This window comes from Monodon monoceros, unplaced genomic scaffold, assembly GCF_005190385.1.
Source record: "Monodon monoceros isolate NGI ecotype Baffin Bay Population unplaced genomic scaffold, NGI_Narwhal_1 Super_Scaffold_6, whole genome shotgun sequence".
NCBI lineage: Eukaryota > Metazoa > Chordata > Mammalia > Artiodactyla > Monodontidae > Monodon > Monodon monoceros.
The window spans coordinates 21,178,619-21,195,181 of NW_021703783.1; the positions used below are offsets into that span (position 1 = coordinate 21,178,619).

Sequence of the window (16,563 nt, forward strand, 5' to 3'; positions counted from 1 at the left end):
TTAGCAAAACAGTTATTATCAAATTCTTAAGCTACAGTGCACTCTGTACAACAATTCTACTTAAATCTGTTTATCTGCCTCCTAAAAAGTGAAATGAGTATATGCATAGAAGGTGAATGATTCCACACAGACTCTTACAATAAGAGGAGCTTGATACAATTTACAAATTTGCAAGAATGTGATTACTGTCGGGACTGAGAAGTCTGCGTATTTGATGAAGGAGTTAAGTTCCTTGGTATATATCTGACATTCTTTTTGCTGCTCCTCAAAATCAGAAATAAAAGATTAACTACAATGATTTTTTCCTGCTGAGGAAAACAATAAAATCTAGTTAACTCAGCTGACAGTAAGTTTTTGAGTTAAAAGATGGAAGATATTTTAAAAATAACTCAAGGCATCATTTCTTAAAGATCTTTATTCCGTATCAATCCACATACCAACTTTCAAATCAAGAAGCCTGTGTCTGCCTGCACTGTTCAATGTGTAAATATCACCTACCCCACCTGGGCATTCATAAAGATCACAGCTCTCAATCAGATGCTATGCTGTTTGCTGAATGCCACATTTCCACAAGGGGCTATCTACCATGTCATCTTATAAAGCATTGTTTAGAAATTTTATATATAATATTCAGGCTACTAGCAACTCAGACCATGATCACAGGGTGGGTCTTGGGGAGCTCGGATATTGATCTGTAGGTCTGTAAAAATAAATCTTAAAAATCTGCACAGCTCTTGCATCATGTTGTTCCCTCACAGCTCAGTCTAAAATCTTCAAGCCTTTCCTGAGCAGCTCACTGAATAAATGGCTTAGGCTTTCCAGTACTCATGCACACAAATTTTATCAAGAACAAAACTAAAGAACTTTTCATTTTATTTAGTTGAATATCTGAGAAAACAGAAGAGGTGTGATTGTAAGTCGTATCATCTGTTTGGCTCTAACATGCGAGTTAAGACCTCAGGAGCCAAAATGTTTGGGTGGGATACCAGCTCTCTTCACCTACTAGATGTGTGACCTCAAACTCTATACCTCAGTTCCTTCATCAGTAAAAGAGAGATATAATACTACCTATGACAAAGAGTTAAAGATTAAATAATATAAAGAGGAAGAGTATCTAATTTTCAGGAAGCTCCCAATAAATGCTAGCTATCATTACTTTATAAACACCAGAGCATAAAACTACACGAGGGTAGAGGTGATTTCTAGATCCCTTTGCAATAATATTCCAAGGATATATGGCTCTTCAAACCTGAACATTTTAAGAATATTGAACTTGACTAAACATCTTTGTCATCCTGTAGATTACATGTATTGTCAGTGTAACTTACGAGTAGACAGGAATATATTCACAGGGGAAATTATGATTGGCATTCTAAATAGGTCAACTTCTTTGACTGCAATGTAAGGAAAGAGACCGTAAATCACCAGTTCCACAGGCTACCAGGGAATATTTTCAGTACTCATTATCTTTTCTAATTCTACAGTACAGAAACTACGAATTTTATATATTCAGGATCAGATCTTATAGACATCTTTACTATTTATGATTTATATGTTTCTCCCTTTTTATGAGAGGGAATAGTTTGTAATGCTATATAAATCTTAATAGAATTATATACTGAAGAGTGTAAGGTGAAGAAAATTGACCCCCCCCCCAAAAAAAAATCCTTAAAACCAAACCAATCCATTGAACCAAGTCCTTCCTATTTCCTGCTCCACCTTCCACCAGCCCACCTCTATCCAATCCACCCAGCTCCTTCTATCTCCTGACCACCTCAGGTGAACCCTTACTCAGACCTGGGCCTAAAATACCTCGAAGTACACAAACCTAAGGTGTGATGTTATAATTAAGCCACACTGTGGAGCAGCACACACATTCTAACAGGTCTTTCTATTTTGTGGTAGAGAGTCACAGAAATAAGAGTAAAACAGCATGGCGCTGAGGATGGAGAACATTAGAAATCATACTGCCTTAAAGCCATTTTAAAAACATTCCTTCTCTTCTCTTTCCCCGCCCACATTTTCCAACATACATTTTTTTTTAAATGCAAATAAACATGCCTGCTGTTGTTACCTTGAAGGAGCCTGTCAAACAGAACCCATCCCAAAGGAACACTGAGCGTCCAAGGTAGAGTTATAGATATCCTTTGTAACTTTTTGCTTTTCTACCAGAATCGCCTAAACAAACAAAACTTTATAAAATTTTTATAAAACTTAGCTAACTTTCCCCCTTCGGGACTTTCAGTATACAATTTTCATGTTTTAACCTTCAATAAAAATAAGTACTGTAACTTATAACAAACAGTACAGAGGTGATCACTGGATTTCACACAGACATGCCTAACAGAAAATTCAATTTTCATTTACTTATACTACTCTTTGCAGTCTTCAAGATATTGCCACCCACATCTTCTCTCTCATCATTTTGGTGCAAAGGAACACGAAAGCAAGGAAGAATATTAAGTAAAATTAATCTAGGAATTGTAATCAAAGGGATTACAAATTGTAAATGTTTTTAAGGTAGACTAAATACCAGATAAAATGTAGTTACATAATGATTTTCCTTAATATATCATACATAGAAGGCTAATAAAATCAGAAAACTCGGTCTCAAAGTCGCAAATTGCTTTAAGGACATCTGTTTCAACCATGAAGCAAACTTGCTTCATTGCTCTATTTTTAAATTTGCACCAGCTATACACAGACACACACACATACACACACACACAACTCCCAGTATCAGAGACCAAATAAACAAAAATGAAAATGGAGATTTTCTTTTAAGGTAAGATTTTAAATTTAAATAAGTGAAGTCTCAAATGTAGTATTTGGATAGCTTGTGTGAAAAACCCTGGTGTGAATTTTCTGTTTTAGTTCTGAGATATCTCTTGGGAATGCTTCGATACACAGACAGAAGAAATCCAGTTGATTAAGTGTTAGACAACCAGGTATTAGGTAATGTATGTAACAATGCAATTCATTTCTCTTGAGTCCCTCCACATTACAAACCTGGAGATAACACTGCCTGCTCTATATACTTCCTAGAACTGTTGAAAGGTAGCAAAATATTTTAAAATACTTTGGAAACAGCAAAGTGCTATACATTCAAAGCATTTTTTGTCATATTCATTCACATGTAAACTGCCCTACATTTTAATCAGCCACAGGTAAGCTCTCCATCTACACTCTACATGCCATTTCTCAGTGTCAGTAAAAGGATCATTGTGATAGACTGGATAATGGCCCTCCCCAAAGATGTCTATGCCCTAACCAACCAGAACCTGAGAATGTTACCTTACACAGCAAGTGAATTTTGCAGATGTGATTCAGTTAAGGATCTTTCGATGGGGAGATTATACTGAATTATCTAGGTGGTCCCTATGTAATCACAAGTGTCCTCATAAGAGGGAGCCAGGAGGGTCAGAGTAAGAGAAGGGGATGTGACAATGGAGTCTGTGTGTGTGTGTGTGTGTGTGAGAGAGAGAGAGAGAGAGAGTGGGGGGAGGGGGAGTTGAAGATACTACTGCTGCTGGCTTTGAAGATGGAGGGAGAAGCCATGAGCCAAGGAGCACAGGAGGCCTCTAGAAGCTAAAAAAGGCAAAGAAACGAATTTTCTCCTAGAGTCTCCAGAAAGAACGCAATCGACACCTTGATTTTAAACTTCAACCTCCAAAGCCGTAAGATAATAAACATATGGGTTGTAAACCACTAACTTTCTGATAAATAGGAAACTAATATGATCATGAAAGCACAACCACCTGTTATCCCAGGACTGATACTCACAATTTTTTTCTGAGAATACACGATAAGTTGTAAAATAATAGCTTTGACCAGTTTCTGAATCTGTTTCCCAAGCCCATTTCCCCCAGACTGGCGAGTCCTTTAGGTCCCCTCCACTGGCACGGATAACGGAACACCAGCTGTGTAAGACGGGCCAACTGACAACATGTAGAGATCGTCCAGGCCTGTCTCTTTCCCAGCATAGGTATTTGAATCATTCTGGATTTAATATGCTTTTTTAAAAAATTTCTTGGGGGAAAAACGTCTTCTCCTTCCACTGGTAGAAATGCTTCTCATTCTAAAACATTTAGAATGAAAAAGTTGTCTAAGATGTAGAAGTCTTTCAGCTAAAAATTTTTTTCTTACTCTGTCTTTAGTAAACATGGAAATTAAGAAATGATACTTATAAGTCTCTTTCAGGTTTTTCTTTCTAAGTTAATGACTACACTTCCATATTCTTTAATATTTTCTTAGAGGTTTTCTAAACCTTTATCTATTTTGGATATTATATTCTGCTATGTTCCGCCTGCCTATGACTTAAAATCTGGACCTCTAAACATGCTGGACAAAATATATTAACCTTTCTTAATAGTGATATACACCATTTGTAAAAGTTGGCTGTGATCTAATAAATAAGATTAGGCAGAGAGGAAGGCGTTCCAGTTTAAGCCCTGGTTCTGACACTGCCGTGTGACCTTGAGCAAATCACATAACCTCTCTGGTCTCAGTGACGTCATCTATAAAACAACGAACTTGAACTAAAACACCCAGATGCAGTGTCTTAAAAAAGAGGTACAAAGTATTTTGCTAATTCTATTGAGAAAGTAGTCACCTCTGGCAAAAACAATTGATAAGTACTCCTCATTAGCTCCTTCACAAAGATAACACTAGGGATACTGAGGCTTGTTTGGACTTTAACAATCCTGATTCCGGATGTAGCAAGCCTCAGTGCAGGGAAAGCCTGAGGGACACTGCAGGCACACTGAGTGGCACAGATTTTGAGAGGCTAATGGATGAGGAAGGGTGGGGGGAAGCATAGGGGGCACCATGGAGAGCCTGGAACACCAAGGCAGTGCAGAGCCCCTGAAGGTTCCTGAAAGGCTCTCGTGATCTCTGCAGATTGTGACCGGAGTCCACTAGCATGTGAAATGTACCCCGTGGTGGCCCTTAGCAAGCCGTGCCATTCGCCACCTTCTCCCCAGTGCCCAGGCACAAGAACCGGCGCTTAATAGTTGCTCACAGGGTGTGTTGAGCTGAGTGAATGAGCCCGAATAGCCTTTCTCGTCTGACCCTTTCCCTGAGGACCGTGTCCTAAGGGTGCCATGCATATTATGCGTGATGGGAATGGTGTCCTTGGAGTTATGAAAACAGCAGCCCTGCCTCCCTTCAGGAGGTCTCAGGGAGCTGGGCTATTGGAGTTTTCTAGACAAGAGGAAATGAAAGGCTGAACTAGTGACAGCCCTGGGAATGGAAAGAAGAAACAGTTGCCAGCATGATTTATTTTAGGGTGGTTTGGGAGATGTGCTGAAATACTCTTGACCAGTCAGAGTAAAATGTTACTTGATTTCTTCCCTATTTTCCTTTAGAGAAATTCAATAATAATCTAGTGTATAAAATTGGAAGGCTTATTATGTATATCCTGAAAAGCGCAAGTTACTTATCATAAACCTCACTCTTCTGTCAAAAATTCATATGATCCCATTTTTCTACCTTTAGGATCTAGTACGTCAGCCAAAATCAAACCATCTACAGCAATATTTTGAGGAACCAAAGAAAAACAACAAAAAGTCCCAAGGAACTCTATGTACCATTTTTTTAAAGGATACCATATACTCAAACTTATAAGCATATTTCTTGAGTCCTATGTCACAGAAACATTTGCTAAAACTGCACTGACCACCTCACCTGTATTTTGATGTTTCTCAAATATAGATTAAATGAACTAACACAAAGCTGAAGTCATTTTGATTACTGAAGAAACATCTGATTCAGGTGCTGTATTTTAAAGCTATGCCCCTTCTATTAATATCCAACATTCCACTGTATTTCTTTTCTACAAGAATACTTTTTAAAAAAAAAACCCTACCGCCACAATCTTTTTGGAAGTAGATAGCATATACATAAATGAATAAATAAAAATAAAATCCTTCCAATTTTAAACACAGCAGACGATCAGTATTTACAGAAACAAACCAAAAAAATTATTAAGGAGCATGGTACAAATTACGTTTGATACCTAGCATAAAAGTAAAGGGTAAAGGTAGCTAGCTAAAAAACCTACACTAGATATATATTTTATATTTAAGTGTATCACCTTGGGTATTAAACATGCTGCTAGCTAACTCTTAATGAGCAACTGAGCTGTCATTTTTAATAGCAGACTGACAATTATTACCTATAAGTTGATATTCCCTGAAAAGTCATCTGTGCAATACTTACATTAATACAGTTAAGAATAGAAACTTACAGTTGCATTTATTTTAAAAAGTATTATTTTATAATACTTGGCATAATATTATAGAAAATGACATGAACATATATTTACAATGAAAAATCAACATATTCCAAAATGCAGAGACCATTTCAATACGCAGCAGAACTTTATACAGAATCTTAATAACGCATCTCAGTTGCTCATTGTTAAAAAAATTTACTTGGTCTGTTGATGTTATATGAGAAAAATATACATAATCAAGATAAAATATGATAAAAAATAAACCAAATACTTGGGCCATTCTAATCTTAGTTCCTTCTCAAATCAAAGCAGGCATGAGAGTTGAATAGCATAAAAACTCAAATTATCTAATTCATCTAAGTACATGACACCATTAATACGTAATGCAAGGAATTATATAATAGCCTATTGTAATTCATTCATTATAATATTCTAGAAATTCTATTTTGTTTTCAAATACTAAGAAAAAATTTTAAATACCTCTTCCACAAAGCTGTCTTTCTTCTCTAGCATTTCTCGTAAAGTTTGAAGAATTTTAATGCACAATTTTTCTTCTTTCTCCATCAGTTTCTTTGTATGATTGATCAACCTTAAAATAAAACATTAAACTTTAATAGGACAGTGGTTTCTCTTCAAGCTATATACTAACATCATACGCTAGAGGAAAAAAAATCACACTATTATTTGAGAGTATAAAGCAAACCAGATACATGTTGTCGAAGTTTTAAAATTATACTTCAGCTTATAAGCTTTGTATTATAAAATCTTTGTTTTATAGTCAGTTTATCCCAGTGCACATGGATATCTGCAGTATATTACATTTTATTATATTATGTCATACTATATTATTTTCTATGTACTATATCACATTAACTGTATAGTAGAGTAGCAGTACACAACTTTGGAGCCCTAGCATTAATGGGCTGCTTTTCAGTTTCCATTAATAATAATTGCTATTTTTCACTGCTTGGGCTTGGTAGAAACAGGCAGTTTTTGTGATTAGAATAAAAAAAAAAAGTAACATCAACACAGTCTACCCAGTTACTATTTTTGCTATAATTTGGGCAAAGACTCTAATTAATTTTACAGTGGTGATTTCTGCACTGGTGCTCTGTCAAGAGAAAAGTTTGCAGATCACAGTTCTATAACTCTCCAAAAATTCAGAATCAAGTAAGACGTTCAGGATCCGAATTTACAGCTTAGCACATATAGCTCACGTTGTTAAAAAGCTGGTTCTCAAAATGACCCTGTGAGATGTGTCCTCCTAGAAAAACAAAACGATGTAGAATATAACGGAATGATCTGATTTCAGTGACATAACAGGAGTCCTGAGGGACAGAGCCCTGAGGAAAAGTGAGCTTTCGCTAGATAATATCCAGGAGGGCTTATCAGCTCTCAGGGTGAAGTATGAGGACCTCCCCTGGATTTTCTCCATTCATCCTCACAGCAAGCTAATGTAATAGTTTCTATTATCAGGCTAATTTTGCTCATGAGAAAACAGAGCCCCAAAGAGAGAAAGTAACTTGCCTCTGGTTACACAGTTGTTCGGTGGTGGGATCTGGAAATAGACCCCAGGACCATCTGACTTTAGAGCCAAAATTCTGAAGCACCAATTTGTGGAGACAGGACCCTTCACTGGTGAAGAGTCCTGACACACGCTAGGTTGTACACAGCTGCCTCGTATGTGACATGGTAAGTGCTATAGCAGAGGCAGTGGCAAATGCCATAAACTGGACAAAGAGACAATTATATTCTGTTGGGGGAGCTGCTTAGGGCTGATCAGAGAAGGTTTCGGCGACAAGGTAACACTTAACTATACAGATTTCACCTGGCAGGGAAGAGTGCAGAGAAAAGGCATCCTCGCAAAGGAAATGAACAAAGGGCAGATGCAGAAAGCTGATGGCACGTCCAGGGAAGAAGTACTCCAACTGCCAGCTGACACTTAAAGACGTGGAAGAGGAGAGTGTAAGAGGTGCAGCCTGAAAAGACGGATCTGGGAATATCGTGCTAAAGAGTCTGGAATTTACGCTGTAGAAAATGGGGAACCACTGTGTTAAAGGACTTGTATGGCCCTGCCTACCTGTGACAAAGATACATCAGATGGAGGTGGGCACAAGGGCACAGAAGAGTGAGAACAAGCAAGAGATGAACAGGGCATGTGATGGGGTAAGGATACCAAAAGCAATATTGAAACAAAATAGCCAAGACCTGGCAAACGATGACATACAGAAAGTGGAAGAAGAGAGGGAAGGGAGATCACAGATGCCTGAAATGGGTGAGTTGGGTCAGTAGATGGAATATGATACTTTTAAATGACACCTATTTCACACTGTGAAGGAATAGTGATTTCCTTTTAGACATGTTACATCTGGGCAGGGTGCTATATGTCCATGTGGTCAGGCACAATTATTGTTCTAAAGTTCTCCTGACAAGAAAAAAAAAAAACCTGCCTCTCTAAAACCTCAGCTATTTAGTCTTTTTTTCCCCACATGATATAGTCTTTAAAGATATGAAAATCATTTGATGGACACTGTAAATTTCTTTTGATTTTTTTTCTCTCTTAGGCTATTTCCATTTTCTTTAACTTTTCTTTAGATAAAATATTTAATTCACTAACCATCTGAAAATATCAGTGGGAATGAATGAACACTTGCTTGGGATTTACACAGGTATTCGTCTATCATATAATGTTTGGTTGAGTTAGATCAGGTGACTTTCAAATACTTTTTTCTATGAACCCCACCATGCAAATACATGTCTGTGAGTGCATTTGTAAAACTAATGCAAAAGTTACCTTTACTCTATAAGATGCACTCTGATATTCCGTATTCTTTCCTAATTCATTTTTTTAAATTAACAGTTGCCTCTTCTCCACAAGTCACATACCACGGTTTGGGAAACACTGAGCTTCTTCCTTCATAAGAGAGGAGCGAGTGCTGATATGAATGAACTATAAGCAGCCACCATAAAAGCTAACACCCACAATGACCTCTTCTCTTCTCTCTTACTTTATGTGAAATCTGGTCCTTTCCTGGGGTTTAGCCCTCGCATTCTCCTGCAGACCCATCTGACTCAACAAGTTCCAGGAATTAAATTCATTTGAGGAAGTCAGGAGGCCCACTTAAGGTCTACAGCAATTAATGAAGTTGGACTCTAATTTTAATAGATATCTTTGCAAATAAAACTCTTGGCTCTTCCCAGAATTAAGGAAGGAGTAAGTAAACAGATATCCCTGAGCCTCTGGCCATACTACAATCACACACATACAAAAGAACAAAAATCTTTTCTCTAACCACTACACTATGTGTGACACCCTCTTCCTCCACCTGGGTGTAGGACCTGTGATATATTCCCATTATCATATCACTGTGCTTCTGCCCTCTGAATTTACCTAATATTGCAACAGATTTGCGTCATCTTCAGCACAGGTCAATATTTTCTTGATATCCTGAGTTACTTCATATTACCTTCTTACAGACCTATATCTTTACGTTCTAGACGAGTGCTGTCCAACAGAACTTTTTCTGTGATAATTAAAATATCCTGTATCTGGGCTGCCTTAGTTGTTGGCCACTAACTACATATGTCTATTGAGTACTTAAAATGTGGCAAATGTAACTGAGGAACTAAATATTTTATTTTTATTTAATTAATTTAAACGTTCATTTAAGTAGCCATGGATAGTTAGCAGCTACTGTACTGACACTCGAATTCTTGACACTCAATCAGCAAACTCTTGTTCTAAAGGGCCAAACAGTAAATATTAATAGTTTAGGCTCTGTAGGCCATGCAGACTAGGCAACTAGTGGGTTCTTCTACAATAGTGTGAAAGCCGCCATAGATGACAATATGTAAATAAATGTGTGTGGCTGTGTTTCAACAAAACTTTATTTGCAAAAATGATCAATGACCTGTGAGCCAGAGTTTGCCAATCACTTGTCTAAACTATCAAGTCTCTGGGATATAGCTATAGTATCATATGAATATACTGGAGTTAAAATTCTCAGGGTTATTACCCACTTTTTAGCCTATATTCTATACATTGATACCTATTCATGGGAGGTTAAGTATATTTGTCAAAGACCCTATTTTTATACTAGGCAATATCTCTACTTAATTTTTTTTCCCAATGGCTTCCACCATCATCAGTTTTGCAGACACTCTGGACCTCTTCATCTAAAAATTCTTATTAGAAGTCTGGCCAATGTCCAGACAAACCCATTCTTCCCAGGCCCCTTAAGATATAGCGATCAAGGGGCTTTCCTGGTGGCGCAGTGGTTGAGAGTCCGCCTGCCGATGCAGGGGACACGGGTTTGTGCCCCGGTCCGGGAAGACCCCACATGCCGCGGAGCGGCTAGGCCCGTGAGCCATGGCCGCTGAGCCTGCGTGTCCGGAGCCTGTGCTCCGCAACAGGAGAGGCCACAGCAGTGAGAGGCCCGCATACCGCAAAAAAAAAAAGATATAGCGATCAAAAGCCAAGAATCCGTGATTCTGGCCATAATACAGAAACCCACCTATTCTTCAACATGACCCCTGCAGTCAGTTCTTTGCACCCCATACCTTGTTTTCTCTCCCCGAATCCCAGCTTTAACTGGTAAAAGAAAGAACATACTTCTTGTGTCTCCACAACCTTCAATTGCGCCCTCAGTATGTCAACAGAGGAGGTTTTGAGACCATTTCAGTTGTATCCTCAACTGCACAGGAACAGGCTGTGATGGATAATGGTCAAGAGGGTTGGAAGCCTCTTCTGACTCTCCATCGATACTCTCCCCAAGGTGACCAAGCACCTCTGACTGGCCATCTTGAGTCTACATGTAATTACTTGCGCAAATCACTCAGCCAAGGGTCCTCAACATTAAGGTCTGTCTTTTCTTTCTGGAGCTACTTACACTTTTTCTCACAACTGCTTTTATTTCCTTAAGAATTGTTCCTTTACCATTAAAATGAAAATATGCTACGATTGACACATCTACTCTAATAGACCGGACAATACCACAGAAATGCTGAGAGAAATACGTAAATGAGAAAGCTACAGATGAGGATCATCAAGGCATCATGGGAGGTGCTGGGTGGAGACTTAACAGCTCTTCCCCCAAGCATGCCTGGGCCCCAGCTTTCTCATCTCTAAAATGAGGCTCAACCTCGCAGAGCACTTGTGCAGATTAGATAACACACACAGGATAACAATGCACATAGGAAGGCCTCAATAAATGCTACTACCCTTTCCTTCCTCTCTCTGCTAATGAAAATCAGTGACTTTAAACAGGAATCTTTTAAAACTTCATACCATACAGTTATAGAAAGGAATCAGAACCAAGATACTCTTTTATGTGATATTTTGTGCCCAATAATGACATTTCATTTTCAGCAAATATTAATAAATATAAGTTGAACGTCATCAAAACAGAATTTCGGTTGAATCAGACTAATTTTTTGGAGGTATATTTTAACACGGATTTTAGACCTTTTACATGCCCTGCGAACTGTCATCAGGCATCAGCAGGGACGTCAGAGGCCAGCTCAGTGTAGCAGCACCTGCAGCATCTCAGGCTGTACGCACTTACTTGGACATGAAAGCACCGCATCTTATTCTTGCATCGCTCCCCTCAGGAAACAGTAGCTCTGGACTGTACAGCACATCAACCAACACAGAGAATTCAGCCTGCATCATCGGGCTGAACTGTTGCTCCAAGGACGCCACTACATCCTAAGGAATAAAGCACAAGAGAGACCACGTAAAGACCTAACTCGGATTTCATCCTTTGAAGATAGGACAACCTTAAGAATACTAACCAGGAATGAGATGTGGGAATTTCAGAGAAGAGGGACCCTACTTCCCACGGTACCAAATGTCTGTGCTTTAAGTATAGGCTGGTTTTCCGTATGAAAGCTGTTTGAGTCTCCTTTCTCATTTATACTATAAGGGAGGGGTGGGTAGCTATATGATTTCTAAGGATATACAGACAAGATGATAAGTCAGTAAAGCCACTGTTACAAGCACTGCAGTGTTTAAGATTGCAATAGAGACGATGCAGGTATTCATCAAATTGGGGTATGCTCAGCAAACAGCTAAAAAAGGCTTCATATATGTCATTGGTCATCCGGAACTAACCATTTCTTCCAACGGGAAAATTCCTTGACGTATTATCTGAACCAGCAGTAGTACTGTACAAGGGTTCAATGGCACTTAATAGTATTTCAAATTATATTTTTTGATAGACACTATTGGTCACCTGCCAATAGCCTTTCCTCATCCTCTTCCTTGCTAACAGAATCTCCATGTTATTTCTCAGTCAGGTAACAACATTCTCAAGGAGATGAGCTCCCTCAGCCTAAAGACAAGATTGATTAGTTTAAGCCAGTCATGGTCATTCCATTTCCCCTGCCAGTAATTGATTAGGAATGATTATGTGACATAGTCCTGGCCAGTAAGACATCTGGTGAAGTCTGCTGAGTGTGGGGCTGTGTATAGGGGGAGGACGGGGCAGATTCTTTAGGAACTACCTATGATAGTAGAATCTACAGTATACTTGATACTACAGTATACTTGAGATAGTAGCTATCTCAAGACAGCTCGAGAGTGTGAAAATCCAAAATACGAGGCAGCCCTCTTATGACCTTTGGAGACCAGCCTTACGCTGAAAGGCAACAGACCAATGGTGTTAAGGCCTGGACCTATCAAGCAACTGAACTAAACACCTCAGGAAGAGCCCCAAATCCAGATCCCTTGCTATGCGAAAGATATAGTTTTTTATTGTTTAAGCCACGTTTAGCTGAATATTGTGTTAATTATAGCTGAAAGCATCTGACATGTTTCTAAAACGGACTATAAGCAATGATAATTTACTGAACATTCTTTAATGATTAAAGCATCCCCTCTTTGTTTTTAAGATAACTAAGTTAGAAAATAAACCAAAAAAACTCGCATAAAGCAATACTTTATTCACCCATACCTGTGGCATATTTTGTTAAGCAGAAGACTGACTGCCGATTGCTTATTTTTACTCTCAGCTATAGCAACATGCTTTTTTTTTTTTTTAATTGGTTGCACCAGGTCTTAGTTGCAGCAGGCGGGCTCCTTAGTCGCGGCAGGCAGGCTCCTTAGTTGTGGCATGCGAACTCTTAGTTTCTGCATGCACATGGGATCTAGTTCCATGACCAGGTATTGAACCCAGGCCCCCTGCATTGGGAGCACGGAGTCTTAACCATTGTGCCACCAGGGAAGTCTGACAACATGTGTTTTTATGTTATTTTCTTCCTGGTAGTCTCTTGATTTCTTATGGCTAGATCTCAGGGGTTAACTTGTTTAACTCTTTCTTCTCTTTGTAACAAAAGTGATCATTTCTACTTCAATTACTCTAAATAAGCTTTCTGAGAAATTCCTCATGACAGCTAGGAGAGACTACTAGAGAGGAAATCACATAAATGGGAAACTAGATATTATACAAAGGTGGGAAAAGAATATGCTTATCCAATGTGGCCATATTTAATAAAACATCACTAACACATACCTATCTTTCAGATTACCTCTCTTCTTCCTTTCATTTACTAAACAAATTGTGCCCAGGCTTCTATGATGTGAATTCTGTCTTTATCTCCTATTTTGATCATGGGCCAACTATGTGATCTCTGATTCATTATTTCTCCACGTGAAAACCCAGGATAATGATACTAGCAATTACATGGGATTAAAAGTAGATACATAAAACAGCCTCTACGATGTCTTGTAATAACGTATAATGGAAAAGAGTCTGAAAAAGAATCATCATTGAATGCCTGAAGCTAACACAACATTGTAAATTAACTATACTTCAATTTTTTTAAATGGTTAAAAAAAACCAGGCTCTAACACGTATTGACCACTTAGTATTCCTGAATAAATGTTAGTAATTATTGAGTACCAGTTAGCTGCAATCATCACCCTGTTGCCAGACCTAGTGGCTCCTTTTCTGACCTCATGTCACCCAACCACTGCTAAGCATTTTATACACTTGTCCCTACTCTGTCAAACACTTTCTGTGCTTGGCTTCTGTAACATCACGCTCACCTCATTTTCCACCTACGTCCTGACCACTCCCTTACCAGCTCCTGGTAGCTCCTGGTCCTTTTTCTTCTATATCTACAGTTTCTTGTGAGGAATCTCACGCAATTCCATGGTTTTAATATCATGCGTATGCTGAAAATCCCCCCATTTATATTTCCTGTATGGACATCTTTCCAAACCACTTCAGACTCATATATCCAGCAGCCTATTTGACACACTCACAGAGATACTGACATAGACATCCAACACTTAACATTCTCCATACAGAACGCCTGATTCCAACTCTCCCATTCTTCCCTATCTTAGCAAATGATCCAATCATATCATACCCAGGCTCATCCTTGATTTCTCTTTCCAACATCCCACATCTCATCCATCCATCCACCAAGTCCCACTGGCCCTAGGGGACCAACTATATCCAAAGTTCATCTACTTATCTTCATTGCTGCTGCTATCCCCTTAAGCCAAGCCACCAACACCTTTTGCCTGAATTAATACAATAACTACCTAACTAGACTCACTGCTTCCATGTCTGGACCCTATAATCCATTCACCATTCAAAATCCACAGTGTTTTTTAAAAGGTAAACCAAGTCATGCCTATACTCTGCTAAAAATCTCCAATGATTTTCCATCACATTTAGAATAAATCCAAATGCTTTACCATGGAAGTCTCTATATGGATTGGCTCCTTATTTCATAATACTCTCTTCCTTTGCTCACTCCTGCCCCAATGGGCTTCTCTTGGTTCTTCAAACCCACATCCTCGTTCCTGCCTTAACATCTCTGCATTTACTCTTCCCTCCCCATAAAGCTCTCTATCCTCCTATCTTTGAACAGATTATTCCTCTTCATTATTTGGGTCTCAACTCACTGTCTCCTTAATAGAGAGGAGCTCCCTCACTGCAGGATCACTCTCCCAGCGATTCTCCATCATATTGTTATACTGATTTATTTTATTCATAGCAGTTTTAATTCTCTAACATCCTATCACTTACTTAATGCATCAGAATGCATTTTCTATGAGGGCACAGACCTCATGGTTCTATCTCCAGTACTTAACACAGTGGCTGGAACGGAGTTTTCATCAAATATATATTTATCCAGTGAATGCCAATGACTGTGCTAAAAGAAGTTTAAAGCACGCCCTCTTTATTTCTCCCCTGAAATGTCTACCCCTCTGGCTCTCATGAACCTGACTTCCCTCCTTTCTGACAGTGTCTTTTTTTCCTCATTTATTTGGCCATTCTTCCACTTCCGGCCGCTCACAAAATGTTCTTTGTTTTTCCTATCACTATGCTCTCTATTTCAGCAATACCAACCACTATCCTCACTCCAACTATTATCTCCAAATATAGACTTACCTTCCAGTACATTCAGTAGCCTATAAACCTAATTCACTGTATGTTCAATGATCATAGCCCACATCCTTTTACCGGATCCTCTCCTTCCCTCTTACAATGAAGAGTCTATAACATCACCCAGTCTCCAATCATCAGTGCCTCTTAAACACCCCTCATGTCCCCTCTCTGTCTCCATCCAAAAACCACCCTGCCTTCATTATTGTATATAACACCTATTTTTTCATTTCATTGATACCACCACCTGGCTGATATGTTTAGTAATTTCTTATTAATCTGCCTTCCTCTAGTCTCTTCCCGATATTTCTATCCTGCAAACCAATAACTGCTTACTCATTTATAATGACATTTTCCTCAAAACATTTAATGACTTATAACCTTCAAGTTTTCAGACTGAGTCTAACTTGTTTTTTGTTTTTTTTTTCCCCTTTGGCTTTGCCACGTGGCATGCAGGATCTTAGTTCCCCGACCAGGAATCAAACCTGTGGCCCTGTGGCCCCTGCAGTGGAAGCACGGAATCTTAACCACTGGACCGCCAGGGAAGTCCCTAACTTGTCTTTATAATCACGTATAATGCTCATCTATCAAAACTCTGAACCTTCACCATTTAATCTACTCATTACCTCTTACAATATTTATTCCAGTTCATGTCTTGACCATTCTTCACGCCAAGAACTTTCCTCAAGCCATACCCCAGATCATCCCATGAAATCTTCCACTAATTATGTGAGAGGAAAGATATCTGTTATGGGCTGAATTGTGTCCCTCTCAAAACTCATATGATAAAGCCCTAACCCTGGTACTTCAATGTGACTATATTTGGAGTTAGGGCCTTTAAAGGGGTAATTCAGTTAAAATGAATTCATATGGATGGCCTCTAGTCCAAAATGCCCGGTGTCCTTATAAGAAGAGATTAGGGCACAG

The 16,563-nt window shown here is 38.8% G+C and overlaps 1 protein-coding gene across 1 annotated transcript in view; it reads right to left on the reverse strand.

Annotated features, from left to right (window-relative positions):
• ITPR2 (inositol 1,4,5-trisphosphate receptor type 2) overlaps positions 1-16,563 on the reverse strand; it is a 525,336-nt gene that overhangs the window by 212,221 nt on the left and 296,552 nt on the right. The window contains exons 36-37 of the mRNA XM_029205992.1: positions 11,800-11,942; positions 6,716-6,824 (exon numbers count right to left, since the gene is read on the reverse strand). Of these exons, the coding sequence (XP_029061825.1) occupies positions 6,716-6,824; positions 11,800-11,942 (252 nt within the window). The remainder of the gene's footprint in view (positions 1-6,715; positions 6,825-11,799; positions 11,943-16,563) is intronic.